The following is a 12,552-nucleotide window of genomic DNA, read 5'->3' on the forward strand; positions in this document are numbered from 1 at the left end:
GACAAATCACAAGGAGAACGAGGAGTGCTGGCTTGTTTTCGTACACGGCTATCTCTGCAGGGGGAAAGGAAAACGACAAAGGGGCTTGGAGAGGAAGAACCAGAGGTGGCTCTGCGTGACTCTGGCCCGGAAGTCCAAGGAGGGCTGCAGAAGGGCACGCCTCCACGGCACCCACGGCCTTGGGGAAGCTGCGTCTGCATCCCACCCTCGACCAGGTGCCCAGGCTGCTCACAGGGAAGAGCCAGGTGCCGAGGAGGAGCGGGGTGAAGTCTCAGCTCTCCGTTGGGTGGTCCACGCCCCCAGCCACACACGTCTTCCCTTGGTCCCCAGGCAAACTGCTCTGCGACCTCCCAGGGCGCCTCCCTTGCAACCCAGAGCTGGTGTGTCCCATCACCCCCTCCTCTCACCCGAGCAGGCCCCAACTCCCACTCCCCTTCATTCCCACCCCTGCAGAGCACCTGGAATTCTGTGATTCTCCAGGCTGACCCTCAGCTGCCCACCACCCCCAGGACTGGTGCAGACATCAAACAGCATGAACTTTCTAACCCATGTGCTGCTAAATAACAAGGTCGCATTCGAAGTTCAAAGTCTGCTTGAATTTTGAATTTTTAAATGCAAAACCAGAAGTGATATTTAAAAATGAAATATCACTCTATAAAATATGAGAAAAATTCATATTTTTTCCAGCAGTCTCCTAAGTCTGTCGCAGCTGTCATGGGATTTCCCTGGATTTTGATGACTATAGTTTAGAAGTGACAGAGACCACTGCATTTAGTGAAATTCTGAGTCCAGTCCATCCAGAAGATTCCAGAAGCATTCAAAGCAAAAGGGAGACTCGCCACGAAGAGCATTCAAAGCCACTGATGGAAGATTCTGGAGCAGGATTCTCAGGTCATGTGGGGCAGGCCTAGCAGCTCTTGCCCCCGCCCAGGGTCTACCAGGAGCTGAGTTTCAGCTCCCTAGTGGTAGAGTTTTGTTTCCAGCAAGAACGTGCTGTGGACGCACAGCTGCCTCTGCCCAGTGGCTACGCCAGCCTCCCCCTGCCCACCCCCGGTGCAGCCCAACCGTTTCAGAACTGGAAATTGTTGAGAAACGCTAGTATGATGTTCTCTCGGACAACTTAAGCAACTTCAGAAAGACCCAAATTGCTTTTTTTCTCACAGATAATGTTGATGTTGGAAACCATATGCCTCAGCCAGGGCAGACTCAGCCCATAGGATCACACACATGGCCCAGAGTCCCCCAGAATCTCCTGGGAAAGTCATTTAAAGACAGCATCTCCTTTGGAACTGCAATTGTTGAGGCCGAATCCACGCCAATCGGTCACCACATCCACTCATAACAGGAGCCACGTAACGTCAAAAGAAATCAGAGCACCTACAAACATGAAGAAACACCCCGCCCCGTGATTCTCGGGCACCAAGTCCTCTGGCCCCGCAGGGAGCTCAAAGAAAGCCCCGCTGAGAAGCCACCAAGTCAGGTCTCCGTTCAGGCCAGGGCTCCCTGGCCACGTGAGCTTCACCCTGGACAGAGGTGCCGGCCAGTCGAGCATGAGGTATTGAGATGGGACAGGAAGGGACCGGAAGCCTGAACACGGAGCAGACAAGAGTGGAACCACGCCCCGGGTGCCCCTCTGCAGCACGTCCAGGGCCTGGGGTCTCCCAGCCCCACACAGCATCTCGTCACCTGCCAGGCACTGCTGCTGCCCGACCTCCAGGACCCCTCCCGGCCCTCCCGTGAAAGTCGGCTGTGCCCGGGGAGGCCCCGAGAGGCCGGCCTATGCCACTCACCTGCTAGCGTGGCCAGCCCTGCCTTTCCACGCCACCAGGAGAAAGAACGTTTTACAACACGCTACGGATGATGGGGGAATAACGAAAGGGAACCAAATTCCAGAAGAGCAGACAGACAGCCGGACTGTTCTCAGAGGCCCAAGGCCCCCGTGGGGACGGCCAAACGGAACTCCTAGCCGGCCGCTCACGTCCCAGCTGGTGTGTTTCCTAAAGGCCGGGCTCCTTGGGACAGAAAACCCACAGCGGGGTCTCAGCGCTTCCAGGCCAGTTCCCCGGTGCACACAGAGTTCAGATTTGCCCCGTGTCCCTCCAGCCAGCAACGGCCTTGGCTCCTTACCTTCCCATTGGAGCTGATGAACTGGACAAACACCTCCCCCAAAAAGTCTTCAGGGACACTGACACCCAAACCCGTATTTAGAAAAGAACCACCTTCCTATGTTGAAGCATCACCCGCGAAGATGCAGGGTTCCCCACGACAAGGACCCCACTGATGAGGGCAGCCACGTGCAAATCCGCCAGGCTGCAGCCACTCCGCGCCCACCGCCTCCACTCCAGAGCGTCAGACCCACAGCGAGGAGCCTACCGGAGAGGAAGGCCACTGCCGACCTGTCCCCTCTTCAGCAGCCACACCTTCATCCCTGTCACTCAGAAAACGGGGCTCATCGACAGCTGACAGGTGTCCCTGGTCACCCGTCATCAATACCTCCGATGCGATCCTGACCTCCCCTTCCCCACCACCTTCCTCACCACCACATCACCATCAATGACTCGACTGCGACATGTACAGAGGCTCTGGCACCACAAAACACAAAGGTCCTCATCTCCGGTTTCTGCTAAAACTTCCCAGGGAAAACCTCTGCTCTCCATGCCTCCACCCTCCATGCCTCCCCAGCACCTTCTCGAAGTTTCTAAAAACCCTTTCTGTGTACTGGCACCAAAGAAAGAGATCAATGACCCCGCCTTCCTCCCGTCCCCGGATCCTTTCAGTGAGGCTGAAATAAACAAAGCCGTCAGCTCCCCGGGCCCAGGCGTGGCTGGTCTGGGTGAAGAGCCACGTGGAGACTGCAGGTGTTTGGGCACAGCCTGCGGCACTGGGATGAGCGGCCGTTTGGGCACAAAAGAACAGCAAGCAGGTTTGCATTCTCTGTGTCAGACCCTGGTGGGGAGGCAGAGCTGTCAGAAGCAGTCAATCAGCCCCTGATTTGGATTAAATCAACATGAACGTGAAAATGAGGAGCGCCGGGAATTCTGAATCACACCGTTCAATACGGAGGAACTGCCGCTAAATACACTCAGTGTAACAGACGCAAACTGGTTGGAAAGGGCTTTTCGTACAATGTCTAGAAAACCGGTGTTAAGAACAGATTCCATGGAATTCTCTTATAACTCCAACAGCATCACACAAATCCTACTGAATCAACAAGTCGATGAGAGACACAGTTGTAGCAAAAGTCCAATTTCTACAAAGGACTGCCTAGGAAAATTCACAGAATGCACTTAAAAAGGAATAAACTTGGCTATGAATGCAAACAAATCAAAATATGGACAGAACCTTTAGCTCTTAAAACGTGAGGCATTCTCTTGGCTTCCGCACCTTGAACAATTACATTGTAAGGAGCAATCTTCTACAAAATGGCCTAAGAGTTTAAAGTTTAAAAAAATAAATTGCATGGGGCTTCCCTGGCGGCACAGCGGTTGAGAATCTGCCTGCCAAGGCAGGGGCCACTGGTTCGAGCCCAGGTCCGGGAAGATCCCACGTGCCGTGGAGCAACTAAGCCCGTGCGCCACAACTACTGAGCCTGCACTCTAGAGCCCACGCGCCATAACTACCGAGCCTGCGTGCTGCAACTACTGAAGCCCATGCTCTGCAACAAGAGAAGCCACCGCAATGAGAAGCCCGCGCACCGCAACAAGAGAAGCCACCGCTCGCCGCAACTAGAGGAAGCCGGCGCACAGCAACGAAGACCCAATGCAGCCAAAAATAAAATAAATAAATAAATAAATTTTAAAATGATAATAATAATAAATAAATTGCCATCAGCCACAAAAGCTCCCTCAGTGAAAGGCCTGAAGACCATCTCTTAACAATAACAAATCAAACAAGAATACAGAATCAGAGAGCACGTGTGAGCCCTGGGAGAACACAGTTACGAGCAGACAACAAATCCCCCAGTTAGCGGCCGCTCAATAATTACCATTGGTGATGTTTACACCAATCTTACAGGACTCTTTATGAGTGCTATGGCAAAAGGAGTAAAAATAAGCAGATGTAAGATACGCGTGCATTTTATTTTTTAAAAAATATCACTTTTAAATAAGGCTCCCCACTACTTTGGAAAAGTATACAGTATTAGCAGAAGTGAGAAGAACGGTTATAACGTCGATCATCGCTGTTCATCTTAAAATCCCAAAAGCTCTGAAGCTGTGCTGCAGCCTCGATGGTTCCAGTGCCGAGTCAGGATCACTGCACTCAGGCAGCAGCAGCGGGAACCCCGGGCCGGGAAGGAGGAGGAGGAGGGCTGGGGGGACACAGAGCCTGAAGTCCAACAGCACGAGGCCACTGTTGGCCATCCCAGCTTACGACCCGAACAGACGGTCAGAACCCAGAACCCGACGCAGCCTCGAGGGAGTGGCCACCTCCCTGCCCCCCTGGGCCGAGCGCGCCCGGAGACCAGGCTCTGGCCGAGTTCATCCCCCCTATTTCCGCTTGTTTTGTGGGAAGGGAGGGGCAAACATGAAAACCCCACCATCAGGTGTCTTTCCATCATACGCTGCTTAGCACTCCCTCTCACAGGCCAATATTCCCAGCACCTTACTAAGTGGGGAAAAAGCAAACCCATGTAAAAACACGAGGCCAGATATGATTCTAAAAAGTTTACAGTCGTTTGCCTCATTTGATTCTTTTCTTGATCATTATAATTTTCCCAGAAGTGTCCATTTTTTATCATGGTCTCACAAAATAAGCAAATAAAAGGCTCTTAGGTGGAAGTAACATGAGACGTTTCAACCAAAATCTCCCAAATTAACCTGGTCTGCCAGCCCCCCAGTCAGCTCTCAGGACTGGCAAAGAGAAGCTCAAAGAGGTTCAGAAATACACTAGTGACATGCTGTGAGCCCTGCAAACGCCAAGAAGTTCAGCCACGGCCAAGCCACGCACGCTTAAACCAAGGGAACACAAAGCACATGTCCCAGGAGGGCACAGAGCACGCGCCCGGATGCGAGGCCCATACCCCTTCTCCACGCCAACAGGGTCTCGGAACCGAGAGGGGATGGGCCCGCGTGGACCTGGGTACAGCTTCCCCTCCTGGTCAGGACCCCGTCCCCGACGCACACCTCTCCACTTCCATCTCCCACCTCTGCCAGCCCAGCTCTCGCCGCCGGGCCCCGCTGGGGCATCTCAGCCTCTGTGCCCCACGGGGCAGGCGAGCTCCTGCCCTGCTCCCCGCTCAGCTCACACGTCCTGACCTCACACACCCCTTCTGAGGGACCCCAGCCCCCCGGCCCATGCCCTCTCCACATGAACCACACCGTACCAAGGGGGCCGGCGCCTCCGTCTGGCCTGGCCCGGGGACCCCACGCAGGTTAGCAGGATGGATTCCTAACTGGTCCGGCGCGGCCCGCGTCTGCCCAGCAGAGGTGCACACGTCCCTCAAGGGAAGATGACTGATTCCAGTTCCAGGATGGCCTCTGAGTAGATACCTGGCCTTAGGCAGGGCACTGGATGGCAGTCAAGACTGGTTTCCTCACGGACAGAACAGGAATAACACAGTGTTCTAGCTCACTTCCCAGGGCCGTCATGCAAAATGAATGAAATAACCCGTAAAGCACAATTCAGAACCAAGTCGCTATTCATTCTGGACCCCTAAAAGCGCAGCAGAGTTTGACTTGCAGTTTAAGCAGTGTTGATTCATTACTATTATAAGCTTTAAACATCGACGGTTTTTTAAACAGAGCAGCCCCGGCCTTTCACAGCCCAGCGTCTGGGGGTGGCCGCCCAGCACCCCCCTGTCCCCACCGCTGGGCGCCTCAATCACGGCCTTTCTGTTCCACCGACAAGCTGCGCTCGCTGGTTTCTAATGATCCTGGTACAGGGCTTTCTATGTCAAATACATACCGGGAGTTCATTCTTAAATTTCAATATCGTTAATCATCTAACATTCAGCTTCTCAGAATTCAGAAATTTGCATTTCTACAATGGTGGCTTTGAAATAAAGGACATAAATGCAAATGTTCCACAAACCGTATAAGAATTTTCAGAGAATTGCCAAAACAAACCATCAATGCTCCATTGACAGTGAATTTTCTGAGCTCTTCGTAACGACTGAGTATTCGTGATTTTTAAGAGACAAAACACAATTTGAGGATTTTTTTTTAAAAAGGAGGTTGAAAAAGAAGTCGTTATGTCTCCATGATTTCCAGAACAAACCTTGACTGATTAAGACTCAGATAATGATGGTGTGGAGGATCCGGGGCCAAGACAACTCAAGGGCTGCAACTGAAGCGCCGGGTGCCCGGAGGAGCCTGGGGGACGCTCGCAGACAGGAAACGCACGGGGTGTTTGTGAACCTGCCCTCGAGAAAGCAGAAGCGGGCGGTACCAGGAGCCCACGAGTACCTCCCACCCCAGGGGCCACCTGAACAATGAGGCTCCCCGCCATCCCCCCAAGACACCTGCATTCGGCACGACTTCGGGAACCCGGCTCCTCTCCCTGTGTCCCCGGGGCTCAGCCTTGCTCTCCCCGTGCAGAACCCCGGGCCCGCCAGCCGCTGGGGACTCTCCATGGCTCCCAGAAATGGCATGAACAAGCTCTTCTCCAGCTGCTCCCGTCTTCCGACGGGCGTGATCACAGCCTCCATCTCCTGGCTTAAGCTCCCAGGACTCTGCCGGCCGCACCTGCTGGCTCCACACCCTGCCTCCTGAAAGCCCAGGCCTGGGCCTCCCCGGGCCTTGCCCAAGGCCACTCCCGGCTCCCCAGCTCTCCTCCTGTGGCCCAGGGCCTCGCACAGGGTCCACGACCCACCCCCAGCAGCTCAGAATCAATGGCTTCTTCGTGTTAGTTGCAAGTCCTTAAAATTCACTTCTCCCCTTAAAACTTCACAGTATTCCTGAAACACTGAATCCTTGCAAAGCATAATTTAAATGATATAAAAAATGTGTCTTTCTGAGATCATTTCTATATTAAAATGTTAACACCCTTGGTGGCCAAACTGGATGAAATAAACAGACTCGAGATCCAACAAAGCAAGACCAGGGCTCCGGCTCAGACCAGCGGAGGCCAAGAGCCTTCTCCTGGGAGACTTACAGGATTAGAACTTGACGACGGCCTGAAGAAATCAAACTATGTTGAAACTCATTAATCACCAAGTTATTGTTGACACAGGCTTTTTAGCTGCTTTTATGTGGACGGGGCATTTCAGATTGAAGGGGATACTAAGAAATCAGAGTATGGTCCAAATTAAAACACGGGTCTGAAATATACACGTTTCCCTCAAAATAGTTACCCTGTTTTTAACACGATACAGGGAGGGATGGGGCACTTGAATGACGGTCAGCCAGCTCTCCGCCGAGGGCGTGGTCTGGACGCCCACACACAGGTCCAGGAGGCTCTGTACGGGGCTCCCTAAGGTCTACAGTCCCTCCTCCAGACCCGCTCTAGGCAGAAACGTTACTGCAAAGAAGGTGAGCTGCACGGGGTGGGGTGGGAGTGGCAGAAAGGTGGCCGAGCGACAGCGTCTGGTTCTCCTGTAAGCCAGCCGAGGCCCCCTTATCCTAGCACCGTCCAACCACAAGGAACTCTACAGTGTTCATCTGAGGAAAACAAAGGAAGAGGGAGGAACGAAGGAGCCCGTGCCTGTCCTGCCAGCCGACCCACGGACTGTCTACAGTCGCTCAGTCCGGCCGGGGACTCGGCTTCGAAGCCGAGGCCCTGCGTCCTAATAGCCCCCGACCCCCTGGGCACATCCCAGCAGGGCAAAGCTTGGAGTGCTGGGGTAGACAGGAAGCACAACATCTCAGAGGCTCTTTTTATTCTTCCTGCTCTCAAAGAAGAGTTCTCTTAGACTAAATCAAGCCCGGCCCTTTCCTCAGGCTGCTCGCATCATTAGAAATAGTTATCCAGAGCAATAAAACCCAACAGTTAACAGTTTTACGTCAGAGAACCAGGGCCTGGCTCTGGCAAAGTTCAGAAAGAACGGCAATAAAATCATAACGCATACCTCACCCAACACCAGAGGGAGTGTTCAAGGCAAACGGGGGAGAGAAAAATCCTACACATCAAATGAAAAGGTCATTTTATCATCGGGCCGAAGCCAGCCGACGCTGCAAGCGTGAGAGGAGGGGCCCACAGCGGCTGGCCTCCCCCGGCCCCGGCGCCGAGGGCCACACAGGAGCTGGCAGAGCAGCGGCCAGGACACGGAGGCACCCAGGTGCCGCAGGGGGAGGGAGGGTGCGCGGCCAGGAGAGACTGACACCGCAGGTCCCAGGGATGCAGAGACTGAAACAGGACTCGTCTGCTCGGGCTCAAGACAAGACAGAGAACGGCGAGAAATGCCTGTTCAGAAGAGCGAATTGAACAAGTCAGTGTTAATTAGTTCTCTTCCTCCCTCAAATCCACTAAAATGACAAAAGATAAATATAAACATGAAGGGAGTTGCAGCGAGGCTAGACAGTGGGAAAGCAGTAGCATCGACTGACAAGAAACCTGGAGGAATTTCCTAGAGAATGTACATCCCAGGGGATCCAAGTGATGGGGAAACCATCACTGGTGAGCAGACAGTCGCCCCAGGCTGGCAACGGCCTTGTGGAGGAGCGGGTGTGCAGACCCACAGCTCAGCCCAACTGCCAGCCCAAAACGGCCCGGGGGAAGCGGCAGGGCAGCCGGGGGCCGGGGGCGACCGGCCGGCCGGCGTGCCGACCCTCGTGGTGGCAGGCACTGTTTGCGGTCCCTTGCTGCAGCTGCAGGGGCTGCTCGGGGAAGGAGGGCGCGCCCCTGAAGGAGAGCGTCGGGCCCCAAGCGCACCACTCCCCACATCAGAAGGAAGAGGGGGTCCGAGGCTCGGCCACAAGGCAGCCCTGCCTCGCCAGCTGCACCCACTGAGAGAGACCGAGGTTCCAGCGTCAAGAACGACACGCACACACCAGGCAGGACACGACGGCAGTCAACAGCCACGGGTGAACGCCCCACGAGAGACGCAAGACTCTGGGCAGGAGAAAAAAGCAAAACCCAGCTAGATCTCTGCTGTTCACGGGGACCAGGCTTGTGAGGGTAAGATAAGAGGGCGGAGAAGCGTTTCTCAGCCCAAAGAAACCAAGGGCAGAAATACTTTTAGGAGACTGATTAACTTTGGGGCAAAGAAACATGAAACAAAGAGAAATACGTTGTATTTTGTAAAGAGAACAGGGAAATACGTTGTATTTTGTTACGAGACAAGGGCCACCAAGAGGTAACAGTCATTAGGTTTTTAGCGCTGAAAAACACACTGGAATACATAAAGCCAAAAACGGTCCATAAAATGGTCTTTTTGTAAAAAGAATATTACAAACTAGAATCATAATGGAAAGCACCCATTTCTCTAGAAATCGAGGAGACAAAAAAGATAAAGCCATACTGATTTAAATAACTCAATTAACTTCATATGTATAGACAAAATAACATATAGAGAAAAAAATACACACATATACTCCTATGTATAAATATATTTGGCCCTTGAACAACACGGGATTGAACTGCGCGAACCACTTACGGTGGATTTTTTTCATAGTTAAGTACCACGGTACCATGCCATCCGTGATGGGTTGAATTCTCGGACATGGAATCGCAGACACAGAGGAGCCAAGTGCGGATGCGGGGAGCCGAATATAAATTACACGTGGATTTTCTACTGTGGACAGGCTCGGCACCTAACCCCCGTGCTGTTCGAGGGTCAACTGTATGTAATACTTATGAATGAGAAAACTTTACATACAGTATTGATGTATACGTAGAGACTTCTTTAGACCAAAAAAAAAAACAAGAAGAAGAAGAAAGAAAAAAATAAGGGAAAAAAGAGCACTCTTTCTCTTCAAATGCCTGGTGGCATGTACGAGATCCGATTATATCTATAGCAGCTCATGCAAAAGAAGTGCACCCCCATTTATACAGGAATGTAAATTCAAACAATAATTTCTCCCGAGAATGCTGACAAGAATGAAATAGACTGAATTCACCTAGTGCAGGTGCCAATGAAGAAAAGTATCTATGCTCATAAACTACGATTAAGAAAAGTTGAGGCAGAGTTTCTGGAGCAATTTGAGGGTAAACTTAGAAGTTTTAAATGCACAAGCCCACCAACCCAGCAATTCTACCTCTTGGAATTGATCCAGTGGAGATACTTATAGAAGCGTATGTTCAAAATATATGTATAATAATTGTTTGATGCCGGTTTGGGGCTGTTATAAATACCACTGCAACCACATAAATATCCATCTTCGAGCTACCAAAAATAAGTCAGTTTGATATACATACTGACATCAAAAGATGCTCATAATGCACTAAAATGGAAAAAATAAAACACAGAACCCCAGAGATAGAACGATTACACTCTATTAAAACATTTACACACACCCCCTACCTGTTCAGACACAGGAGAAAGGCATGTCCCCAACTCTGAGTGGGAGGGAGAGTCCACGGTCTACCTCACCCACTTCGATCCAGACTGCTGAATTTTGTTTGACACTTTGTATCAAGCAGTACATGAACGATTTAAATCAATAAAGCCTTCATATCTAAATATAACCGGGAATCCTGCTCTCGGGAGCTTCAGACAACTCTGATCGGGCCAAGGAGAGGGGTGTGAACGTGCGGGGGGCCAATCCCCAAGGGAGAGACCACACCACGCCCCGCCCCTCTCTGCTGAGCCGGACCCCCAGCCACACTGACGGATGTGGTGCCTCAAGGATGCCCTGCACCTGCCCAGGCAGACTCAGGACAACTGACAGCTAAGTGGCCCAAGGCCACACTGTGCTGGACGGTGAGGCGGGACAAGGCAGGGATCCCAGCTTGGTCGGAGCGAGCACGGTGACTCTGCGACGGGGGAGGAGGAGCCCCGAACGCGTGTGTCCGCAACATGCTTCTGAAGCTAAGAGCCACACAAACGTCGTTCCCGGCCCCATCTGGCCACTTACTAGCTCTGTGACCTGCGACAAGTCACTTCTTCCCACCAGGTGGGAGACGTTTAGGGCCTAGTGAGGAGTCAATGCGCATATGATGCTTAGTGCAGCGCCTAATAAAAAGCCTCGGGCACCAGGAGTGATGCCCCTTGGCCACCACTAATGGGCACCAATCGTGCTTCTTCTCAGACTCGGCCCAGAGGCCCTCCCACCCCCACGGCCCCCAGAAACAAAGCAGCTGGAGACGAAAGCAGCTCTCCAGACCACAAGTGGACGTGTACCCATCACCTCCCTGAAGCACCAGAGAAACGGGTGCCGCTCAAGTCGGCATGCAGGTCCCGGCCGAGGCTGGACCCCACGTCTCCGTGAGGCCCTCCTCAGCCCTCCGCCACTGAGATGAAGAGCAGCCTACTGTGCCCTCGGGGCCGTGGTAAACCGACGGCGGTCATGATGGAGGACCCAGTGGGAGACCCAGGACCAGCTGTGGGGCAGCGCATCCGCCAAGAGGACCCAGGGCCCCGCTTACCTGGATGGCTTTGGGAGCTCATTGCGAGCAGCGGCTTCTCCTTTAAGGGATTCAAAAGGGCTCAAAACTTCCACATGAACGAGAGCTCCAAAGAGCCCCAGAGTCCCACCGGCACATACAAATCCAGCGACACGCACGGCTGGTCCACGGCCACGGAAACTCCCCGTCTCGCCGACCACGTAGTGGGCCCAGTTATCCAAAGGAGGGCAGGGGTCTCCCCGGGCTCTCAGGAGACGACCTGTCTGGGGAGAGAAAGGGGAGGCTTTGGTTAGGAGGTGAAGGCCCCCTGGATCACCACATGGAGCACGGAACCAATCATTCACGCTCCACCCCCGTCTCTACCATGGATTGCTAAAACACTCATGTGGAACCATCATTGCAAACTTGTACAAACTACTTGGACGTTTTGTTAGTAAATGTATGTAAATACGTGTAACAGCGTATCTGTGGCACAACCTCGACGCTGAGGACGGAAAACATTTTAAACGAGAAATCACTTTAAGCCCACTCCCCACACACACATTTTTTCATTTTCGCCATATCCCCGACTATTCCTATTTTACGTAGCGGCAATCTTAGAGTTTAAGTTTAAATTCAGCTTCCCTCGCTTATACCCTAAAAGGTTTCCCAGGTTTCCATCTTCCTAATAACCATTTCCTCAATTTATTTCCATTTTCTGATCGTAAAAGTAAAACATGCTAATCACAGGAAGTATTTAAAAAGTGATCCGTGATGCCATGACACAGAGGCAAACACTTGGTAACATTCTGATGCATTTCCCTGCCGTTGTTCTTCTTCGCCTTTCGCCCATACTGGCTGCTAGCTCTACACTTGGACACCCTATTCCCTTTGCTGACGTGACAGTCAGGCATTTTCCAATGTCATGAACAACTCTTGGTAACAGCGCTTTGAAGGCCGCTTCCCTCTGCGTCTGTGACGGGAGCTGCCTGCCGCCTCCCTGGGAGGACCTGCCCCTCCCCCGCTCCAGGTGGCTCTGATGAGCCCTGCCAGTCATAGGCCCGTCCCCAGACGGGAGGGTGGCACGTAATGTGAGCAGAGCTCATCAAATCCTCTTCCCAAGACCACCCT

The 12,552-nt window shown here is 52.6% G+C and overlaps 1 protein-coding gene across 6 annotated transcripts in view; it reads right to left on the reverse strand.

Annotated features, from left to right (window-relative positions):
* HDAC4 (histone deacetylase 4) overlaps positions 1–12,552 on the reverse strand; it is a 291,082-nt gene that overhangs the window by 234,693 nt on the left and 43,837 nt on the right. For 3 of the 6 annotated variants that reach the window (XM_059929089.1, XM_059929092.1, XM_059929087.1), the window contains exon 2: positions 11,464–11,705. In XM_059929089.1, coding sequence (XP_059785072.1) covers positions 11,464–11,485 — 22 coding nt within the window. In that variant the 5' untranslated portion in view covers positions 11,486–11,705. The remainder of the gene's footprint in view (positions 1–11,463; positions 11,706–12,552) is intronic. The other 3 variants (XM_059929090.1, XM_059929091.1, XM_059929088.1) reach the window with 1 other exon arrangement.

This window comes from Balaenoptera ricei, chromosome 7, assembly GCF_028023285.1.
Source record: "Balaenoptera ricei isolate mBalRic1 chromosome 7, mBalRic1.hap2, whole genome shotgun sequence".
Classification (NCBI taxonomy): Eukaryota; Metazoa; Chordata; class Mammalia; order Artiodactyla; family Balaenopteridae; genus Balaenoptera; species Balaenoptera ricei.